At 41.8% G+C, this 24,542-nt stretch overlaps 1 protein-coding gene across 12 annotated transcripts in view; it reads right to left on the bottom strand.

The window, feature by feature from the left end:
• The window catches only part of HDAC4 (histone deacetylase 4), a 475,906-nt gene that overhangs the window by 145,892 nt on the left and 305,472 nt on the right, over window positions 1-24,542 (bottom strand). For all 12 annotated transcript variants that reach the window (XM_048870012.2, XM_075118165.1, XM_075118166.1 and 9 more), the window contains one exon: window positions 10,233-10,354. In XM_048870012.2, coding sequence (XP_048725969.1) covers window positions 10,233-10,354 — 122 coding nt within the window. The remainder of the gene's footprint in view (window positions 1-10,232; window positions 10,355-24,542) is intronic.

The raw sequence follows: 24,542 nt of genomic DNA, 5'->3' as shown, positions 1-24,542 counted from the left end.
AACTCTGCTTTCCCCAGCGGGAACCCCTGTAGCCTTTGTGCTGTGAGTTCCTCCTCCCCAGAGGAGCACCCAGAACTCTCCCTGTTCCGTTAACCTCTCCTCTCAGACAGGCCAGCAGGCATGCCTTTCCACTGCTTCCATAGCCCTCAGCCCTCTTGCTCCAGCTCTCCCGAATGGACACATCAGCAGATCACAGCCCCTCTGTTGTTCTGCCTCAGCCCTTTCTGGCACTCACTCTGGCTTGGGAATGTCAGCTGGCAAACTTGTTGCTCTCCTGTCGCAAGCCTTCCTTCAGCAACCTCCTACAAGCATGGAGACATCAGCAGGTTAGCCCCTCCATTGCTCCCTTGCTTTCATCCCTTTCCAGCTCTCAGGTTTGGCTCTCTGGCTTGTAAGTCAGCAGACAACCCCATCTGCTGCCTTCAGCCTTCTCCCACAGCTTCCTTCTTTGGTACTCCCTGATCCCTTACAGTCCCAGGTAATGCACTGCCCTCTTAACTGGCCAAGCTGGGAGCACTTATAATGGCACAGGGGAGCTGGACCTGCTTCATTTAAAGGGTCAAGACACCCAGTGACAACAGCCAGAATTTGTTATGGGGAAAAGGGGGTAGTCTAAGGAGAGCAAAGGTGTCACATGCAGGAGAGAGAACAGAACTAGAGAGTTGATCGAGGGGGAGGAGGTAAGGGAGGGAAGCAGAGGTCTGACAGAGGCAGCCAAGATCAAAGAGACTTTGAGATTCACATCATGGAAGGACTGAGACTCAAGGTGTGACTGGCAGGAGAAAGGGAGAGTTTTCAGTATTGACGGGGAATTAAGAAATGGAGAGATGGAAGAAGCAGCAGTGTTTGGGTGAAGACAAGGTGACAATTTGCTCAATTTTGAAATTAAATTTTAATATTTAAAGTAACCTTTGTGAGGTGTGGGGCTCTAACATTTGATGGGATGCCACATGTTCTACAGGTTCTTTAGAATTTTCTAAAGCAAACAGGACAAAGTATTTATTTTCATGGTAAAAATCCTAGATTTTAATGGGTTAAAGCCAAGATGATGGCTGGGATGGAATAGAGAGAAAAATAAATTCAAGCATCAAAGTCACAGTGAGAGACTGAGGAAGGTCGGGGAGGGGGGAAGAGAAGGGTCTGTTGATGATTGCTCAGAAGGGTGGGGTGGGAGAGGAGAGGTTTTAAATAAAAATTGTGGGAGAGATGGGGAGTAGCTAGAAAAAACAGGAAGGAGCCAGTTCTCACCCTAAGAACTGTATTTGGGGGTTTCAGAAGCAGTGAAAATTAGATGCCCTGGTTTTCAAGATAAATTGAGAATCCAGAATATTTTTTCCAAATGAAAAACTAGAAACCTCTTGCAACACTCCAAACTAGATAGTGGATGGATGGGAGAACTATATTGCTCTTCAGATACAAATAAAAGGAAAGTTTTCCTATCATTAAGGAAAACAACCAATTTGTAGCTGAAATCGGCAACACAGACAAATTCTGTTAGCTATGAATGTTAGCTTGCGGGTTTTAGGACAAATGTATGCATCCAATATGTCCACTAATCTATTTTTTCAACTGTATGTTTCTCTTGATTATAGCTTTCTCCTAACAGAAAATTATTTTATAGGATGATTTTAACATTCTCCATGGATAGACCCAACAGTCCTAAAATGAACAGATCCAGTCTCACAAAAGAACAGAACTGATTGATGTTTATCACTACAAGGAGTGACTTTCTTTACTCCAACAGAAGGAACTCTTTCTTCCAGTTGCACAGGGTTTTGTAGACTCCTCCTTGCTAGCTACTGTCCCATCATACTACTCAAAACAGGTGCCTACAGGTCATTTATTCAGAGTGATCTGGGTTACTTGGTAAACTGGGTGCAAGGCAACAATTTTAACATGCATTAAAATATGGCTAAGCATAAATGTATATATCTAGGAACAAAGAATGTAGTCCATACTTACAGGATGGGGGACTGGGAAGCAGTGACTCTAAAAAAGAGTCTCTAAAAATCACCTGAACATGCACTCCCAGTGTGATGCTGTGGTCAAAAGAGCTAATGTGATTCTGGGATGTATAAATAGGGGAATCTCAGATAGGAGTAGAGAGGTTATTTTACATCTCTATTTGGCACTGATGTAACTGCTGCTGCAATACTGAGTTCAGCTGTGGTGCACACACAATTCAAGAAGGATGTTGATAAATTGGAAAGGGTTCAGAAAAGAGCTGTGAGATCAACTAAAGGATTAGAAAACCTGCCATACAGTGATAGACTCAAAGAGCTCAATCTATTTAGCTTAACAAAGAGAAGGTTAAGGGGTGACTTGATCACAGTCTATAAATAGCTACACTGGGAACAAATATTTAATAATGGCTCTTCAGTCTGGCAGAGAATGGTATTACATGATCCAATGGTTAGAAGTTGAAACTAGATAAATTCATAAAAACAACAAGGAGTCCGGTGGCACCTTAAAGACTAACAGATTTATTTGGGTATAAGCTTTCATGGGTAAAAAAAACCACTTCTTCAGATGCATCTGAAAGCTTATGCCCAAATAAATCTGTTAGTCTTTAAGGTGCCACCGGACTCCTTGTTGTTTTTCTGGATACAGACTAACATGACTACCCCCTGATACTAGATAAATTCAAAATGGGAAAAAAAAGTGTAAATTTTTTAATTGAGAGAGTAATCATCATTGGAACAATTTACCAAGGGTGTGAGGGATTGTGGGCCTTGAACTTGGCCCCAGGGGGTCCCCAGACAGTGTTCACGCCATGACCAGGAACCAGCAGCTCACCTGAGTGACCAGAGAAGGAAACCAGCGAAGTGGTAGCTCACAGACGGTCCTGTCCCTGAAGCTCCCGATTAGGGGAAACATCCAGCACCCCCCATAGGCTGAGGAACTCTATATAAACCAGGAAGTAACTCAGGAGGTTGTTCAAGCAACTACAGGAATCCCTGACTGGCTGCTACTACAGACCCCTCTTGCTTACCTGACTCCTACATTCCTGCCTGCTCCTGGTCCCTGCCCCTCTATCTCAAACTCTGGTCTACTCCCAGTTCCTGCTTTCACAGAATCGTAGAATATCAGGGTTGGAAGGGACCTCAGGAGGTCATCTAGTCTAACCCCCTGCTCAAAGCAGGACCAATCCCCAATTTTTGCCCCAGATCCCTAAATGGCCCCCTCAAGGATTGAATTCACAACCCTGTATTTAGCAGGCCAATGCTCAAACCACTGAGCTATCCCTCCCCGCATAAATTTTTTTATTTCACAAGTTCTAGGATTGTCACCCCAGACTAAAGGTAAAATCTTTATTCTAACCAATGTCTAAATCATTGTTTTCTGGTGGTGCAGATCATGTGGCACAGATTATTAATAGCTCTGGTCTTTACACCATTTGACACTGCGCTCCAGCTGCCATTCTGCTCTCTGGCTCATATGATTCTTCTTTCCTGCCTTACTCCAGTTCCCTGCTCCTATGCCTTACCCTTGACACTGTCTCCAGCTCTGACCCCTGCACTGACCACTAAGATTGACTCCTGCCCAACCGCTAGACCTGACCACCTACTCTCCGGTCACAGATAATGGTCATGGTGGATTCTCCATCATTGACAATTTTAAAATCAAGATTGGATGGTTTTCTAAAAGATCTGCTATAAGAATTATTTTGGGGAAGTTCTATGGCTTGTGTTATACAGAAGGTCAGACTAGATGATCAAAATGGTCTTTCTGCATTGGGACCAATGAATCTAATTCTAAATTACTCTCAGGTTGACTGGCGGGACTGATGCCAAAAATGATCAATCATGAGGTTGTCACAGACCTGACAATGTAAGTCAATGGTTAAATATTCCCCACCAGACCTGGCTGAAGGTGGATCCTACAGTGGGCACCTTTAAACTGCATACCATTTTGAAATATTCCACTAATTCTAGCTGAAAGTCCATTAGAGAAATGAGGAATACTACTAGAAATGTTAGAATCTCTCATAAAGGAAGAAACATTTTTAAGTACCCGGCAACTGTATCTCGAACCTATTACTCAATGCAGAAAAGGCATCTGACTGGGTGGTATGGTCATGTCTTTTTTTTAACTATGCTCTGTGTGCAGCCATGGAGTGGAGGGTAGCTTTTCAAATACGGATTTTTGAATTATTCACAGACACTAGTATTTCTTTGCTAACAAATGGCTCCTGCTTTGTCTTTTTTCAGCTCAAATAGGGTGGTAGGCACAGTTGCCCAGTACTGAACAGAAGGAAAATCATCTCCACATCAGAACCTCTGGCTTGCTTCATCTGAGTGTATCTTTTAGCCATAAGAGTAAGACTGACAGAAAAGAACAAATTAGCTTTGAACGCCCTTCTTCCATACAAGTCCTACAGTGGCTATTTCGATTCTTTTACATCTCAGAGGATTATGATTTTCAATATGGTTTCAAGATGAAGGTGTCCAAGTTTTGAGGCATGATTCTCACTACTGACATGAAGACTTCATAGGAAGTAGCTAGATCCTCTTCCCTAATGCCCTGAAGGGATTTAAGTATCTCAGCCTCCAGATAAACTTGACCCTTCCCAAGTGTGTAAAACTAATTTTGAGCATTTCTTGCCGCTGATGTCATCATGACCTCACTGAATGGAATGACATTACTAGCAGCTGGCTGAGTCATATATTTGAGCTAAAATGGTAACCCCTTCCCATTCAGTCAAAATGCTTCTACTATCTGCCCCTAAATTCCTCTTAGAATTTCTCAAAAAGATCAGGTTTCAGAGTAACAGCCGTGTTAGTCTGTATTCGCAAAAAGAAAAGGAGTACTTGTGGCACCTTAGAGACTAACCAATTTATTTGAGCATGAGCTTTCGTGAGCTACAGCTCACTTCATCGGATGCATACCGTGGAAACTGCAGCAGACTTTATATACACACAGAGAATATGAAACAATACCAAAACAAAAAAAAAGATCAGTACATTCCTATGGTAAAATTGGAAATATGAGTTAAATGTAGCTGGGACAGTTCACATCAGCTGACAATCTGACTCAAGATCAAATGGATTGTTCTTTGTAGCTTTAGGGAAAAAGGCAAAATTGCCTTGCCAAATTTTAAACCTTATTTAGAGATGTTATGTTAGAAAAATGACCTTTGACATGCTTCACACCCCTACTTGTCCTGTGGGTACCAATAGAGAAGGTTCTAATAGGAACCATCAAATTAAATTTAACACTTGTTGATAGAACTACATGGACTCCAGAGCTACTTGGATCACATCATGATTTTGGTTAACACAACTGGCATCTTTAATGGAAAATGAGACAAAAACTGAAATATCTCCTCAATGCCTTTCTCTGCTCCTACTCCTTAATAATCCTGATCTCAAAAGATCTAACTGTACAAAAGCGCTCATAGTAGATTGAACCAAATGTAATAGAACAAAATTAACCCAGTTTTATACAAGGAAAAATACAGGAACATGGAGAAGATGGTGAAATTAATGCACAAAACCTGTTCCGTCTCACCCCTTTCCTCACATATGCCATTATGCCTACTGTGTATGGTATGACTACCCACTTATTTTTGCAAACAGCACTGCCTGATCACATAGCACAGGAAAAAACACCAATATTTAATTATTTTGCCTGCATAAGAAAAAAGTCATACAACTGAATTTGCGGAGGCAGACTAAAATTGCTATTCAAAGACTCACAGCCCTTAAGACATGCTCTATTTCTAATTCCATGAGAGAAATCCAGAGTAAATCCTATGTAGATCTACATCCTCCCTGGTTGGGTCTAAGCAATTAACCTAGGCTTGTCTCCTCTTTCCTGGAAGGGCTGCAGTTAGTAAAGGTTCTTGATGCTCATGTACAGGCTTCACCCAAAGAGAGGTTCCGTTATTTTGGTCAATTGTTCATATATTTGTCACACCTATGCCTAATATCCAGCTTCTCTACACCCTCTTTGTGTTTGATAACAGCCCCTCTGTGGGCCTCTAATTATGGCTTCTAGAAATAAATGAAAATTTACAGCTTTTCTCTTTATTCTGGGCATATCAGGGCACAAAGAACACAATGGAAGTGGTAAAGCTGAATAAGCACGGACAAAAATATCACAGTATTGACTCCATTCCATGAGTACTCTAAGACCAAGTGGGTCACCAACATTTTTACACATTTAGGCAGAAATCTGAGCAGTCCCATTTTTCCACCTCTTACTTCCATCTACGAAAGCAAGTCGCAGGGGGTTGGACTAGATGATCTCCAGGGGTCCCTTCCAACCCTGATATTCTATGATTCTATGAAGTCGAGTTCTTTCCTCTCATTTGGGGTCTGATTCTTTCACTTGTAGTTGGGTATTAGGTTGTTTCTCCTCACTCCTCCTGTTGATTGCTAATACTTATCTCTGTAAATTTGTATGTTTGTCAGTGTTGCATCGTTTTTATAATCACAGAACTAGTAATGTTAAAACTGGTATTCCTTATCCTAACATTTATTTTCTTTGGCCTTTCCCTCTTTCTGCTTCTTTTGTGATAAAATTTGTTTGAAACTACGAAGTGAGAAACTTTTTTCCAGCTACACAAGATGAAAGCAGTTTATTTATGTCAGAGTAATATGCAAAAAATATAATGTAATTAGCTGACAAAAATATGGTTCTAAAGTTCTATGGTGTACAGAACAATAAGTGCCAAATAGAGTGACAGCTGTCATACTGATTTATTATACATGATTTGCATTAAAATTCCAGTGCTGTAGGGCTTCACAAAAACAACAATTTAAATGATTGAAAAAAGTGACTAAGAACACTGCAGGCAGAGACTATGTTAGATACAGTAAGGTGTTAGAATATAATTGGACACTCCACCTATAAACTAGTTTTTTAGGCAACACTTTTGCAAGAAAAAACATCTGTATGTTAGTCCCAAACTTTTAGTTAACCTTCCATATGTCATGAAAATGGTGCATTGAAAACACAAAGGACCAACACCCATACATCTTCACAGACACAATCTTTAAATAGAGCCTAACTAAAGAGAAAACAGGACATACAGAGAGGATTTCCCAAAGCTCACTATAAATGTCAAGAGGAACAGGATGAATTTGGAAACACGAACAGCATCTAAGTCAAAGTCTTCCACAGTAGCAGAGCAGATACAGATTTATTGTACAATTGCCTCGAAGTGTGGTTCTGCTCTGAGAAATGACTGAAAAAACAGCATAAGATGTTTAATATTTATTCTCTCTCATTATTTACATAATAAAGTTTTTCTTTTTAATTTCTGCCAGACTTGCAAACTCATCCCGGACTCCAAGTCAAGCTAAAATTTTCCTTCTCATATAGTATCTGTAATAAAAGCTCAATAGGCTATATGAAGCTCTCAGTTGTCTCATCTGTGTAACCCCTTTAACTTTCAGTGGGTTTGCATGAGTGTAACTGATTGGAACTTAGTAAAGAGTTCTACTGCTGAGTTCAAAGAATACAATCCAGTCACACACTCTTCTCTCTGCTGGCTCATGCAGCACTAACAGGAGCAAGAATAAATAATGCAAAACAGATCAGGTAAAATTAGGTCTTCTTTTCGGTCTGCTCTTGCCCTGTGACAGAAAAATGAATCCAGAAGCCCTGTGGATAGGAGTGTGGTGTCCAGAAGGACCAAACTTAGATTTTTCAACAAAACATGAAAATTGTAGGGATGAGCCAGAGATCCAGCTTGATTTACTGTACTTATGCTAACCAAATACCAATCACCTGTGCAACTTTAGGACCATTTTATCCTAAGAGAACTGTAGCTCAACACTATTAAGACAGCATTCCGCATCTTGAAACTTCCGACTATTTTGGCTCCAAACGGGGAAGCTCACTGAAGCACAATTAACACATATACAGGGACAGGGAGAAGGGGTGGTTGAATGTGGCAGAGGTCCCGGGGGGGGCGGGGGGTGCAGTCAGGAAGGGGGGGGGTGTTGGATGGGGTGGCGGGGGGCAGTCAGGGGCAGGGGTTCCTCGGGCGGTCAGGGAGAAGGGGTGGTTGGATGGGGCACGGGTCCCGGGGGGGGGCAATCAGGAATGAGTAGAGGGGTTGGATGGGGTGGCAGTGGGCAGTCAGGGGTGAGGGTTCCTTGGGCAGTCAGGGGACAGGGAGCAGGGGTGGATGGAGCAGGAGTCCGGGGCAGTGGGGGGGGGCGCATGTCAGGGAACGGGGGTTGGATGGAGCAGGAGTCCGGGGGGAGGGCGTGTCAGGAGGCGAGAAGTGGGGGTGGGGGGGATCCAGGGAGGGGTCTGGGCCACACCTGGCAGTTTGGAAAGGCAGTGTCACCCCTAACCGGCCCTCCATACAATTTCCGAAACTCGATGGGGCCCTCAGGCCAAAAAGTTTACCCGCCCCTGCTGTAATGGCACTTTACTTAAAACTTGTCATGATCAGACCATATAAATAAAGGCATCTCAGTAAGGGCACTACAATTCACTAGTGGGGGGGCGGGGGGAGGGCAGTTTAGGGTAACCAGATGTCCTGATTTTATAGGGACAGTCCCGATATTCACGGCTTTTTCTTATATAGGTGTCTATTGCTTCCCACGCCAACCCGATTTTTCACACTTGCTATCTGGTCATCCTAGGGCAGTCCGTTGCAGGTAAACAGCAATTGAAGTATGGCAGCTAATCAGATCACAGAGTTCAGTAATCAGAGTACAGAGATTTACATATTTGCAACATGGTTACGGTAAAACAATCATAACACGATTATGGAAATCACTGCACATTTTTGGCTGGTGGCTGTTAGCCAATCAGAGTGCAAGGATTTTCACGGTATACAGTTAGAGAAATAGCCATGAAGGCTGGCAGTTTTCAAAAGAAGCCGAAGTGAGTTCTGTAAGCAAATCCTTTGTCCAAATGCACCTCTGCTTTTAGAGTCAGAGTTTATTACAGCCAGAAGGGACCACCAGATCATCTAGTCTGACCACCACTGTATCACAGGCCATCACCACTGAACTGAGACCAAGGTTTTACAGCCCACAGGAAACTAGACTATTACGTGCCACAGGCAGAGAACACGAGGGATAGAGGTGCAACAGTGCTTGAGATGATTAAGTGAAACATACCCAGATAATTTTGGAAAGTGATTTGAGCCCACATGCTGCAGAGGAAGGCAAAACACCCTCAAGATCACTGCCAATCTGAGGTAGGGGAGAATTTCTTCCTGATGATACACCTGGTGATCAGTTAAGACCCTGAGCATGTGAACAAGAACCAGCCTGCCAAGCACCTCAGAGAGAGAATGCTTGGTCCCACCTCAGAGCCCTGGTCCTCCCTGTCTAATGTCCCATCTCTGGCTGTGGCCAACTCTGATGCTTCACTGGAAAAGGATATAATTGGGGGGGTGGGGGTGGGGGGGAGAAAAATCCCTTCCTGACCCTTGCAGGTGGCCTGCTGAAATCCTAAAGCATGAGCTTTCTCCCCTTTTCCTTTCCCCTCAAAAAAAATCAAAAAGAGCACTTTTAAATAGGGAAGTTTAAAATTAAATGGGTAATTTTAAAGTTCCCTATTTAAAAGGTACTTTAAAGACACAGTACTGTGTGCTCAGTCCTTCCCAGCATGGCTGTTAGTGAAATCAAGGGGAGCCCATCAGGGTGTATTTATTCAGAGAGTTTTAGGCTGTTGAGGTTAGAAGCGAAGGTTCCATGTGATGTGGAGTTGATGAGAGTAGCCAATCAAAACAGATATTTGCATAATATATAGCTGAGAAATAACTGGCCCCTCAATCAAAGCACAGGGAATAGCAAAGCTCAGAAACAACCATACACAGGTATGAGCCAGTAACTTTACTGTAAATCCTCATGCTTTGACTGGCAGAGATGATTATTTTTTGCATAATATAATACACACAACAAAAAAAGCCCTTAAAATAGTATTAAGAAATATGCTTTTTTCTTGTTTAATGAAACACTTATTGACCAAAGACAAATCTATTTTAATTTTGCACTTGTGAGGATGACAAACTCACAAATGTCATTAAATTAGGCTTCCATGTGAAGTTTTTATAATTCTTAATAAATTTCTGCCTGGCCAAACTAAACACTGAACACATTCTACACTGCTACAGGGGTAGAGGTGTTTATAAAAAAGGATTACATGTTAAAAACATCACCCATGATTTTAGTTAACATTTACTCCTTTTACAAAAGGACAGACAGCCACAGTAAAGATATTTAGGGTGCAAGACAGAAAATTCATATTGGATTTACCTGTTTTTCGGAGTGGAAAGTCATCTTTGGAATCGTACATCCCCAGTACAGGGTGATTGTAGGTGCCTGATACTCCACTTTGTGGGGGGGAACTCTGGTCAAGAGAACTGTGCTGCGTTTTCCTATATAGGAAGGAGTAGAAAGAGAAAGTGGAAACTTTACAAAAGTTAAGTGTAAGGGGAGATAGTATAGATTAATCTTCTCTGTTTATATTAAAGGATCCTGTACTGACATTCAAAGCAGTGAGAGTTAACCCTGGACAATGTGGTCAGACAAAAAGAAGGTTACTCAACTTGTGAAGTAACTAGAGTTCTTTGAGGTGTGACCCCCTGCAGGTGCTCAACTTCAGGTGTGCACCTCTGCCTCTGCAGAAAGATTTTTGGTAGCAGTTCCCATTTGGCTTGCAAATGTGCCCTACACATCCTCATGCCCTGCAATGAGGTATATAGGACTGCATGGGTAAACCACCCTGAGTTTCTTCCCACACAAAAACTCCAAAGCAGAGGGGAAGGAGGGCAGATAGTGGATCACCTATAGGGGAACACACCTGGAAGAACTCCAGTTACTGCAAAAGGTGAGTAACCTCTCCTTCTTTGAGTAGTGTCCCTGTAGGTGCTCCATTTCAGGTGACTTCTGAGTAGTAACCGCTTTAAGAAGGCGGGAGGTTCAGAACCGAGTCCAGCTCTAAGGAGAGGACTATGTTACCAAACTGCAGCATCCAATTTAGCAAAGTGAATCAAAGCATAATGGCTGGAAAAAGCATGCACCATGGTCTATGCTGCAGATTTCACCAACTGGAACATTCTAGAGTAGGGCTACGGATCTTGACTGTAATCTAGTAGAATGTGCAGTCACTCATAGGGGAGGTTGAGCATCAGCCAAGCCATACCAGGTAATAATACATCCAGAGATCTTCTTAGACAGTCTCTGCATGGAGACAGTGAATCCCCTAGACCTATCTGCAATAGAAACAGTCTAGGGAACTTCCTGAAAGCTCTGGTTCTCTCCAAGTAAAAAGCTAATGCCCTTTTAACAACCAGTATATGGAAGATGGCTTCCTGTGTAGTCTGATGTGGCTTAGGAAAGAAAACTGGAAGGTGAACAGACACTAAGTGAACCTTGATGGAACTCATATAGACCTGATGTCTTCAATTTCAACAGGTAATCCAAGATTGTGGAAAGACAACTGAATAGGTGAAAGTGGACGGCGGTTACACCAAACATGATACCTTCTCCATTTCTGAAGGAAAGTATGTCTTGTAGATTCCTTGCTGCTATTTAACAGCACATTTTACTTCTGATGAAAGGATGCGTCTAGTCCCAAGAACCATTGAGGAATCATGCTTGGAGTTACAGAATGTTCAGACTGGGGAGAAGTTTTCTCCCTGTATTCTGATACAACAGTAAAGAATTGATCAGGAGTCTCTACAGAGGACGAGAGGAGAGTCTGATGAGGTAAGGAAACAAAACTCGTCTTGGCCAGGCTGGTGCAATCAAAGTGACCCCGGCTTGGTCTGACTTGATCTTGCTGAGAATCTTTAAAAGCAATGGAGTTGGTGGATATACATACCAAAAAATAAATAAATAAAAAGATTCCTTGTCCATATAATGAGAAAGGTGTCTCCTAGAGGTTCTGGATTGAGTTCTCCTTTGGAACAGAATATTCTGCACTTTGTGTTGGCTACAGTGGTGAAAAAGTCAACCTCTGGAAACCCCCCCAGCTAGAAATATTTTCTTAAAGACTCAAGAGTTCAATTCTCATTTGTAATTTGGGGAAACAGTCTGCTGCGGTAGTATGCCATAGTGTTTTGTCTACATGGGACATAAAAAAACGAAATGGCAATCGGACTAGCTATGCACCAATTCCAAAGCTTTATCACTTTGCACATATGCAAATGCGCTCCACCCTGACTACTGATATATACACAAGCTATGTTGTGTGTCCTGACCTTAAATGACTTGTTTTTGATTAGGGGAAGAAAGTGGAGGCAAGCATTTCTGACCGCCCTTAACTCCAGCAGATTGACAGGCAAGTCTTGCTTTTGCTTTGACCATTTGCCTTGGGCAGCGTGTGGACCCATATGTGCTCACCCTCCCAAGAGGGAAGTATCTGATATTATCATGACAATAGGGGGATTCTGGATTTTGGGATTCCTACACAAACCTTGAAAGGATCCTTCCACCAGGTAAGTGACTGCAGGACCCGACTGGGTAAAGACACCTGTTTGTTCAGACTGTTTGTGCTGGGCACAAACTGTCCTGAGCCACCCTTGGAGACATCAAAAATGTAATCTGGTGTTCTGTGTTACCAAAAAGGCAAGCTGCTACATGGCCCAGAAGCAGCAGACATGTCCTTGCTGGAACTTGAGGGCTGAGCTGCATTCTTAGGATAAGGTTCTTTAGAGTGAGGAACCTGTCAGGAGGGAGATAAACCTTGCCTGTCACTGAATCCAGAAATACTCCTATAAAAAGTATTCACTGTGCAGGAGTCCAGGCCGATTTCTCAAGATTTATTTGTAAGCCTTAACCGCAGAATAATCAAGTTGTTTGAGCTGTCAACAGCAACTCCTGATAAGCTGGCCTCTAATGAGACAGTCGTCAAGGAAGGGAAAGACAGTTATTCCTATGTAACAAAGGTGGGAGGCTACAATCACCATGATTTTTGAGAAAATCCCTGGGGCAGAAGAAAGGCCAAAGGGTAGGACCTGGTACTGGTAGCGATTGTCATCAAATGTGAAACAAAACATCGTTTGTGAGAGGATGAATTTTTTATGAATTGTTATATGGAAGTAGGAATCCTTGAGGACGAGAGTCACAAACCAGTCCATGGACTCCATGGAGGGAATTATAGCTGCTAGGGATACCATCCTGAATTTCAGATGTTTGACATGTTTGATCAATTGTCTGAGATCCAGTTTCTTGAGTATTAGAAAATATCTTGAATAGAACCCTTTTCCTGTGTTGAAGTGGAACCGGTTCTGTGGCTTCTAAACTTGGGAGTAATGTGATCTCCTGTCTCAGCAACTGATCGTGAGAGGTGTCCCTGAAGAGAGATGGGGAAATGGGATGGGATGGCAGGATGGAGACAAACAATCATGTAACCAGATTTAATGGCCTTCCGTACTTACCTGTCTAATGTTATAGTCTCCCAGGCATGTTAGTATAGAGAGAGGCAGTGTTCAAACTGAGGAAAAGGGTTGGAATGGTACAGCTAAGAAACCCTCACTATCGGGTGGTTTAGACTCTGCACAAAATGATCAGAACATGTGTTTGGAAGATGCTGATAGCTGGGATGAAGCAGCTGAGGTAGTCATTGGCTTTTTTTTTAGAAAAATCTTAGCCGGTGGGGTTCAGATGGTCTACGGAAGGTGGAAAAACTGAGCAGGACAAGATCTTTGAGCCGACTGAGACCGGCTAAATTTCTTTTATTTGCAGGTGTGTATATCCCCAAAGATCTAAGTGTACTACGAGTCCTTAAGGGTATGATGTGAGTCTGAAAAGACCTTGTGGCCATTAAATGTCCTCAGCAGCCGATTGTACTTCCCATAGGAAATTAGACAACTTAAGCCAGAAAGCTTGTCTCATCACTGTTGTGGTGGAAATAGACCAGACTGCAGTGTTGTCTGCAACAAGTGAAGCCTAAAAGATATCTTCACCAAGAGCAGACCCACCTTTCTTTTGGAGCTAAACTGACCTCAGTGTTCCTATGGTAAATGGTCAATAAAAGCATTAAACTTCTCATAGTTCAGGTAGTCATATTTCAACCTCAGGGCCTGGTGATTTCCTATCCTGAACTGTAACATTGTCAAAGAGAAAAGGAGTACTTGTGGCACCTTAGAGACTAACCAATTTATGTGAGCATAAGCTTTCGTGAGCTACAGCCCACTTCATCGGATGCAAAGAGTAGCTTTTATGACCAAGAAGGTCCAGACACTTCTAGTCCTTGTTATATGGAGTAGATATTTGAGCATGCTGTCTCATTAACTGTATCTACAACCAGAGAATTTGGTGCCTGGGGTGAAAAAAAACCTTTGATTTCATCACCAGGATGTAGTATGTTTTATCGGCATATTTGCCTGTAGGGGTGACATTGCTGGAGTTTGGAGTTTGCCAGATGGTCTTGGCTGGCTCTAAAAGAACTTAATCAGCAGTGCCACTCGTGCTGAAGTAGAAATATGCAATATGCCCAAGAGCTTGTGATGTGAATCCTGGACCTCTTCCAGGAGAATCTGAAGAATGTCTACCATCCACTTCAACAGACCTGGAACTGCCAAAAATCATCAGCTAATGATGGCGGTGGTGGTATTACTGCCTCAACGGGTGATGAAGAAGAGATATTTGTAAGGAAGTGACCTTTTCTGCCCTCACCTCTTGCTGCTCACAGGTCTCCTCTGCTGATTCAGAGTGGAGGGGAGAGGTAGACAGTGCTGGAGAAAGAGCTCTTTTATGTTTCTTATGAAACTGAATCGGGGCCCCTCAAAACTGCTGGTGGTACATTGCCTATGGGTCCAAATAAGGCGAATGAGGAGGACTAGAAGGCACGGGGGTAGGTAGCTATCGGTCGTTGTCTCAAGTATCAACTGGCAGAGGTCATGTATCCTGCCTTCCTTGCATCTGCAGAGGAGAATAACATCTCCTTGAGTAAACTGGAGCACTTTGAGCCAAAAGCTCTGAGTCTGAAAGCTCTTCCACATATTGTGCAGGAGGCGACAACCCTACTTCCTGAATAGTAGAAGTTGGGCAAGCCGTGGGTCTCACTACATGTGTGGTCAGTGACCCAGCAGATCTCAATACTGAGAGATGTCCAGATGTTGCAAGGAGGGGCCACTCGGGCTCATTTGGTAACATGAGATCTTTTAAGGTACCGTGTGGTACCAGGAGCACAGCAGATTTTGGTATGGGCACAAAGGTTGTTCTCGATGTTGTTGTCTGAGACACTGATTATGGCACAGAGGGTACCGCAGATTCCTATGAGGTCAGACTCTTATTATCATGGGCTTTGATGATATCAGTCTTTGGAACCATGCCCTTTACCATGGAAATATGGGACTTCACTGAAGTCTTGAAGTGCTTCACTGAATCCAAAGTGCTCAGAGCCTCATTAGCAATCCTTCTTGGGCCTGAGGTCTCTGGTGACCAAATCCTCTGAAGAGGAAGTCTTCATTGTGCTCCTCTAATCTCCTTCCTTAGTCTTTGAGTGGGAAGCCCTCAGTACTGCGGTAGTGGTTATAGATACCTCGCTCATGGAGAAGGTTGGGAGGCTGGGGTCTCCACACGGTCTTCATTTTGGAAGCTCTTGATGACAGTGATCATGATATAGACAGAGCACTTACAGAGGTAGAGAGTCCCTGTAACAGGAAGATTCTCTGCACCTAGGTCCAAAGTTGGTTTTAAGACATGCTCATCATTAATAGTCTATACTTAATTTCCCTGTTTTTATAGGATCTTCCCTTAAAAGAAGTGGAAATCTTGCACTTGTTGGGGATATGCGAGTCTTCCAAGCAATGAATATACTGAGAATACCCATCGCTGATGGGCAAGGCTTCTCTACAGAAGAGGCATCCTTTAAAGCCAGCACCCCAGATAAAAGGGAAAAAAAAAACTGACTCCCCTCAATAGGGGAAAAAAAAACAACAAAAAATAAATTTTGGGGGAAAAACAAAATGAGAACAGTTCCAACAACTATAAAGTATTAAATACCCTACAGACTACAGAAGAATTAACACTATACACTATTCTAACTCTAGAGAGAAAACTAGCACACACTAAACTGGCCGATGGCAGTTGAGAAGGAACTGAGGGTGGTTCACACTCACAGCCCTATATAGCAGAGGTGGGCAAACTATGGCCCATGGGACCCTCCTGCCCCTCCTGGTTGGGCCACGCCTGGCTGTTCGGGGTGGCATAGCCTCCCCTAACTGACCCTCCATACAATTTCAGAAATCCGATGTGGCCCTCAGGCCAAATAGTTTGCCCGACCCTGCTATATAGCCTCAGTACGGGACACAAAGATGTGTAGGGCGCATCCGTGGGCCAAACGGGCACCGCTATCAAAAATATCTGATCAAAGGCACAGGGTGCACGCACATCTGAAGTGAAGCACCCACTTGGATACTAGTCGAAGAAGAATCTCGGTCCTTTTTCTTATTTATATTCTAATGTCTTTTTGCTTTGTTACAGTTTCCTTTTTCCTACACACCCACCTGAAACTACACTGAAGAGAAAATTTAAGAACTCAGGCACTGATATTGCAAGGCAACTAAGGACATGCAAAACTTTAAGCATGGGAATAGTCCCAGAAAATAAAGCCTAAGTTCACCAAGATTTTTAACCAGGTGTGCAACTTTTAGCATATGCTTAAGTACTATGCTGAATTGGGGGTCTACTTAGTGGGACTACTCAGATTCTTTAAGTTAAGAACATGCTTAAGCACTCTGCTCAAAGCCTGAGTTAGTTTTCGTTTCTCCCACTGACGGTTCTTTGCTGAACTGGAACGCAAACTGGAGCATAAATATGATGGTAAAATTAGAAGAAAAACATTAGCCACAATCTGTAGACTTTACTAACAGCAGCAGTGCTGGATAGGTGGTGTCCTGGAGATTGCTTTAAGCACATACGTAGGCCCCAACTGAGAAAAGTACGTAAGTCTTTTGCAAGGTTAGAGCCAAATTGCTCAATACCTTTCAGAATCAATCCCGAAAACTGATAATTTACAGTTTTGGTTTTTTGTTGTTTTATTTTGTTGGTTTTGTTTTAGAAGGCTACTGGATGTAAATTATGCCAAATTTGCTAAAGATATTCAAGTCATTATTTTTCCAAGCCTTCTGCAAGCACGTTGGATGAATCTGTTCTGGTTAATGAAGTGTATCACTTTTGCCAATTTATTTGAAGTTTATAGGCTGATTTTGAAGCCTGACCAAGATACAGTTTTGGAAATCTCCAGATTTTCCATATTAATAGTCTGCTAATTCTTTTAGCAATGTATAGGTTAAGCAATGCAGCTGTCAAACAATTTTCACAGAAATATTTTTCATAAACAAGAAGTCCGGATGCCCCAAAGCAAAGTTTACTACCAAGAAGCGTCAATCCACCAAGGCACACTATGTAGAAAGCCACTCTTTGGTCTTGTCCATACAAGAAACTGTTTATCTTATTGTTGCTTAAAGTACACAGTGATATCAGGTTAAACTGTTTTCACCACTTTGTTAGAGAATGTACACTAACTTCAAAAATGAGTTTAGAGGTGATTTCTCAATCACAGAAAAAAGGAAGACCTGAATACTCCAAACATTTATACATCATAACTGTTTGTAGGACTGGGATCTAAGATGTGACACCCCTATGCCACCTCTATGGCACTATGGGATATATGCATCCATACCCTTAAAAGAATTTCACAAGTCTGGTAACTGATCACACCTTGAAACATCTAAAATTGCACAGTGAAGTAAATTCAGGAGCATTTCTGATCATGCATGTCTCCAAATACAAACACATATAATTTGAACTGCTGTGATCCTTCTCACAGGTTTGCACAGTAACTCTATGTATGATACTCCAACTATACACACATGGCATTTATGTCTGAATGTACATTCAGTTGATGTATCTGTGATGGAATCTCATGCATACATAGAATGTATGCACCCGTGTATATTTGATTAATCTCAGTCAATGCAATCATAAGTGCATCTACCCAGAGACTCACTTAGTAAGTTTGGGTTCCAGATGCATTCATAGTAAACTTCCATGTCTTCTTCCTTTTTTTGGGAAGCAGCCACTCTCACAACTCAATTCCAACAAGATAGGTAATTGAGAACTCCCTCAGAAAACTTAACAGTTCTGCCACTAACCCTACAGTGCCCTGTCCATATTACAATGAAACCAGCTGAATCAACATTATAGCATGTTTAGACCGCTACAGAATTATGACAGTCAAATTAGTTTTAAAAGTTATACAGTGGACAACAATATCATGACAAATTTTGAAAGTAGTTGTGTTACGCCTCATTACCACAAACTGACAATTATAGTATGGAAAGGACATTTAAATAGTTAAGAATGAATGTGAAATATGAATCTAAAACAATTTACAAAATGGCATGAAAGCATTTGTTGCATGTAAATACAGTCTAAATATGTATTCCATAACAAACCCTTGACTAAATAATATTATTGAGTTACATCTTTGAATAACTGACAGCTTCTGTCCTTCATTTAATAGATCCTTTAGTGTACAGCTGTACTCTGAAAAGCCACTGTGTAAAATTGGCCCCTTCTCAATCAGCAGATGTTCTGCCTGTGTGTATTCACAATCACATCTACTTACTTCAGTGATCAAAATAAATAGTGACAGCTTTTTATTCCCATTAGCCCTGCAGAGCCAACAAAGCTGACAGAGAGAACTGGAGTCAATTTCTTCTTGTGCATCAACAAAATTCTAACACATCTGAAATCCCTTTGAAGGCAACAGCGTTCCACAGGGTTCACTCATGACAATCTGAAAACAAGTGGTGGTATGCGTGCAACTAGGAGCAGAATTCAACCTTTATTACACATTGCAAGAGGAGCCAGTTTGTTTTTCATATCCTAGATGGAGTTTGAAACTAGAGCAAAGGAAATAATTTCCCTTGTAAACTGCACACAGTTGATATTGAAGTTACTGACACACAAACATGAAATCCCATAATGCCATTTGTACAGATTTGCTTTTCAGAGCAATGTCTTCTGCATTAAAATTCTGGATCTCAATAAACCTTAACAAAGAGAATGAAGTAAGTGACTGTCTAGAGGTATGTCAATTTTGTGTCTGTTCTGGAATCTGGCTTGACTGTTCACAGCACAGATGTCATGCTTCTTTTCTGCTGCATTCATTTTGTGTATTACATATAGTTACTGCTGATTACTTCATGTCAAGAGTATGCCTATACCTAAGTATCTAAATCAGTGACTTGGTAGCCTATGTGATCGTATACATACATGTGCCAGTAATTTGTTAATTTAAAAGGTCCTCCTCTTCCCTTCTGAAAGAACGGAAACTGAAAAGTTAGCCTTCTGACTGAGGCCTCAACAAGCAAACGGCTCTCTTTTTAAAAAAAGTCCTGCAAGTAAGAATGAACATTTATTTGCTAGGGCTGTCAATTAATCGCAGTGAACTCAAGCGATTAACTCAAAACAAATTAACTATTAAAAATTAATTGCGATTAAGCACAATTTTAATCACGATGTTAAACGATAATAGAATACCAATTTAAATCTATCATAAATATTTTGATTTTTTTTTTTACATTTTCAAATATATTGATTTCAATTACAACACAGAATACTTCCATGCTGATGATGCTCATTAAAAAAAAAATAATGCATTAATTAAATTTGTGACTGACCTCCTGCGGGGAGACTTGTATGTCTCTTGCTCTGTGATTGTACACCCATTCTGCCATATATTTCGTGTTATGGCAGTCTCGGATGATGACCCAGCAGGTGTTATTCGATTTAAGAACACTTTCATTGCAGATATGACAAAACACAAAGAAGGTACCAGTATAAGATTTCTAGGGTAGTTACAGCACTCGACCCAAGGTTTAAGAATCCAAACTGCCTTCCAAAATCTGAGAGGGACAAGGTGTGTAAGATGCTGTCAAGTCTTAAAAGAGCAACATTCTGATTTGGAAACTACAGAACCTGAACCACAAAAAAAAAGAAAATCCATCTTCTGTTGGTGGCATCTGACTCAGATGATGAAAATGAACAAGCATCCATCTGCACTGCTTTGGATCGTTATCTGCTCAAACCCATCACCAGCATGGATGCCTCTCCTCTGGAATGGTGGTCAAAGCATGAAGAGGCATACGAATGCTAGCATATCTGGCAAGTAAATACCTTGCAACGCCAGCTACAAGAGTGCCATGAGAACGGCTGTTCTCGCTTTCAGGTGACACTGTAAATAAGAAGTGGGCAGTACTATCTCCCGCAAATGTAAACAAACGTGTTTGTCTTGGCGATTAGCTGAACAAGAAAAATGACTGAGTAGACTTGTAGGCTCTAAAGTTTTATATTGTTTTGTTTTTGAGTGCAGTTATGTAACCAAAAAACCCCCATTTGTAAGTTTCACTTTCACAATAAAGAGATAGCACTACAGTACTTGTATGAGGTGAACTGAAAAATACTATTTTTTTTGGTTTATCTTTTTTACATTGCAAATATTTGTAATCAAAAATAATATAAAATGAGCACTGTACACCTTGTATTCTGTGTTGTAACTGAAATCAATATATTTGAAAATGTAGAAACATCCAAAAATATTTAAATAAACGGTATTCTATTATTAACAGTGCAATTAAAACTCTGTGATTAATCACATTTTTTTTAATATCATGATTAATCATAATTAATTTTTTAACTGATTGATAGCCCTATTATTTACCTTTAAGAGGAGGGACTACTGGGGATAATCAATGCTGCTACTGGCTTCTAGCGTGTCCTTGAAAGATAGTGAGTAATGCTGCTCTCTCCTATCCCACTTATAACAAACAGCTCCCAACTTCCACTATGAATCTTAACTATACATTTAATGTTGGTTTCTTTACTAAAACCTAGAAGAACCAACTTAGCAACATTTATCACACAAACACTGGCTATTTGTTAAGCACTAGTGCTAATCAAGCTTCTTCATTGGAAACATTTTTTCCAAAGACAAAAAAAGAAGTTTTTCAACTGAAAAAAGATTGCAGAAAATATTTAACTTTTCCTGACTAGCTGTATTAAATGATCATCCCCCTAGGTAGTCCCAGTCATCCTTCACTAACTGATAAACAACCACTGTACCACATATTAGTTAAATCTTGTAATGGATTTATAACAGAATTTATAAACTGATTCTGATTAACAAGACTGACCTTGTGCTCATCTCTAGTATTCAATATCATATCAAAGAGCTATAAAGGTATGTTTTTTGCAGCTTACAGATGGAGTAAGTTAAAGGAGTGCACTTTAGCCATTTTGTAAATGACTAAGTATTTTCCTGTCACATGAACATAATTGGGTATTAGACTTGAGAGGAGTTCTGGAATCCCAGGATCTGGAAGGCTGGTTCAAAATTACTGGTTAATTAAAAGTGTATGTGTGTGGAGGGGGGGGGGGGGGGGCATTATTATTTTTGGTTTACTTGCTCTTGTGAATGTATTGAATCATACACTGTATATTTACAGTCTGACATTTTATAACACAGTCTTTAATTGTCCTAAATTAAATGGATTCTGATCCCAATGGGAGGGGCTTCTGCCTTGTCTTGCCCAGATGCCCTAGCTGTTGAGATCTCTCAGGCTGATGTCGTATTGTCCCCCATTTCCTTTTCATGATCCCCACGACGGGCAGGATACCTGGCAGTGGCCTGAAAAGTCTGGTGTGGGTGTCCCAGTGTCAACCTCTGACTGTTGGTAACTCTGTGGAGGATACAAATGGGGATGGCCACAAAATTTGGGATCTCAGTCCTATAAGGTTTTCTGGGGCCTCCACCCTTTCCTTCCCCCCTTTAGTCCCCTACGTCAGCAGGGTAAAGTACGATCTCTCCACTTGCTGCAGAGAGGATTCACCAAGGGAAGGTCATGCCTGACTAATCTAATTGCCTTTTATGATGAGATTACTGGGTCTGTGGATGAAGGGAAAGCAGTGGATGTATTGTTTCTTGACTTTAGCAAAGCTTTTGACACGGTCTCCCACAGTATTCTTGTCAGCAAGTTAAGGAAGTATGGGCTGGATGAATGCACTATAAGGTGGGTAGAAAGCTGGCTAGATTGTCGGGCTCAACGGGTAGTGATCAATGGCTCCATGTCTAGTTGGCAGCCGGTATCAAGTGGAGTGCCCCAAGGGTCGGTCCTGGGGCCGGTTTTGTTCAATATCTTCATAAATGATCTGGAGGATGGTGTGGATTGCACTCTCAGCAAATTTGCGGATGATACTAAACTGGGAGGAGTGGTAGATACGCTGGAGGGGAGGGATAGGATACAGAAGGACCTAGACAAATTGGAGGATTGGGCCAAAAGAAATCTGATGAGGTTCAATAAGGATAAGTGCAGGGTCCTGCACTTAGGACGGAAGAACCCAATGCACAGCTACAGACTAGGGACCGAATGGCTAGGCAGCAGTTCTGCGGAAAAGGACCTAGGGGTGACAGTGGACGAGAAGCTGGATATGAGTCAGCAGTGTGCCCTTGTTGCCAAGAAGGCCAATGGCATTTTGGGATGTATAAGTAGGGGCATAGCGAGCAGATCGAGGGACGTGATCGTTCCCCTCTATTCGACATTGGTGAGGCCTCATCTGGAGTACTGTGTCCAGTTTTGGGCCCCACACTACAAGAAGGATGTGGATAAATTGGAGAGAGTCCAGCGAAGGGCAACAAAAATGATTAGGGGTCTGGAACACATGACTTATGAGGAGAGGCTGAGGGAGCTGGGATTGTTTAGCCTGCAGAAGAGAAGAATGAGGGGGGATTTGATAGCTACTTTCAACTACCTGAAAGGGGGTTCCAAAGAGGATGGCTCTAGACTGTTCTCAATGGTAGCAGATGACAGAACGAGGAGTAATGGTCTCAAGTTGCAGTGGGCGAGGTTTAGATTGGATATTAGGAAAAACTTTTTCACTAAGAGGGTGGTGAAACACTGGAATGCGTTACCTAGGGAGGTGGTAGAATCTCCTTCCTTAGAGGTTTTTAAGATCAGGCTTGACAAAGCCCTGGCTGGGATGATTTAACTGGGAATTGGTCCTGCTTCGAGCAGGGGGTTGGACTAGATGACCTTCTGGGGTCCCTTCCAACCCTGATATTCTATGATTCTATGAACTCTGAGTTGGGAAGGTCCTTACATAGGTAATGGGATGAAATCACCAAAATGTGTGCGCGCACTGTCTATCTGCTGGCAACAGCTGGACTAGCAAAGAGGATCAAAAAGAGGATTTGCAATTTCAGAAATTTAAAACATCACAATGTATTTAACCAGACTATCTGTGTTCTGTACTTCAGAATGATTTGAAGAATTCACTGAGTTGTCAGCATTTGCTGTATCAAAGGACAAAAACACTTGTTAACTAACATGCTGCATTACCATGGCCCTTTGATGTAACAATTTAGACTAGATTTAAGACTTTGATCTTTAAATCAATTAAGAGTGCTGGTTTTTATTTTTATATATACACACAGACATACGTGTATACACATATACACACACACAGACACAATATATGTAATACCAATCTTAGTTTTAATAAATGAACTTTTAAGGCCAGATTAAACAGTACACTCTAGCTGCTGTATGCAGCTCTGGAGCAGCACAAAGCAGCCAGAGCATATTGGTCAGTTTTTCCCAACCCCTGATGTCTACACTCACCTGTACTGATACTGGTCCCCCTCCCACACACACAAGCTTCCCCTTCAGCCCTGACTCCGGACAGTCCCCTGTACACACGCACACACAAGTTTATTCTGAGAGACTGAGCTAATGGTAAATTGGTGGTGTGCAACCAGTAAATGGGGTCAGGCAGTATTTCTAGCTGAGTTACTACTACCTCAGGGTGAAAAAGCTTTGAGCTAGGTCAATTCCATTCTGTTGCAAACTGGGAGGATGAATGAGAATGGTATCTTTAGTTTTCTCCTCTTTCGCAATATTGTCTAGGAAGTCTCAGTCAGCGGAAATGTTGTAGGTGCAGGAACACTGAAGTTTGCCTATCATCACCTGGAAACTGGGTCTAATATTTCTCACTGTGGTGAATTTATTATCTTCATTTTGGATAAGAATAAACAGACTGGAATAGCCAAATCCACAGGGACGCATCTATGTCTGGAGGGACAAAGCCATCTCAGAGTTTTAACTAGTTTCACTCACCAACATCCGTCCTGAAATGAGGGCAGAATGCCAGCATCTTTTGAAAAACTGGTGATAAGGTGATTGCTTAAGAAACCTTTTCCTGACATTTATGGTATCACTAATGCCCCTTTTCCCCTCTAAATTTCTCCAGCAAGGATTTTCTCCCAGCAATGGCTAATATTCATGTGTCCAAGCTAATTCTTTCAGATATGCCAGCAGCCTGTGGTACTGCTGACTGAAAGGTACTTGTATGATTTATTTTAACATTTTACTGTGAACTCTGGTCAGATTGCTGGAAAGCACATGGAAGTGGTTTCCCCTCCTCCTTTCAGAGAAGCGGTGCTGAGTAACTGTTGGAAGAACAATGTTCAGGTCACTAGCATATGGGAAATATTTAAGAGTGTATCTAAGCAGCTCACACCCACCACAATAAAGCATCTTCTCTCGTTAG

This window comes from Caretta caretta, chromosome 11 (genome assembly GCF_965140235.1).
Source record: "Caretta caretta isolate rCarCar2 chromosome 11, rCarCar1.hap1, whole genome shotgun sequence".
NCBI classification, from domain to species: domain Eukaryota; kingdom Metazoa; phylum Chordata; order Testudines; family Cheloniidae; genus Caretta; species Caretta caretta.
Note: the sequence above shows the minus strand (reverse complement) of the source record. Positions and strands in the feature narration are given on the sequence as shown.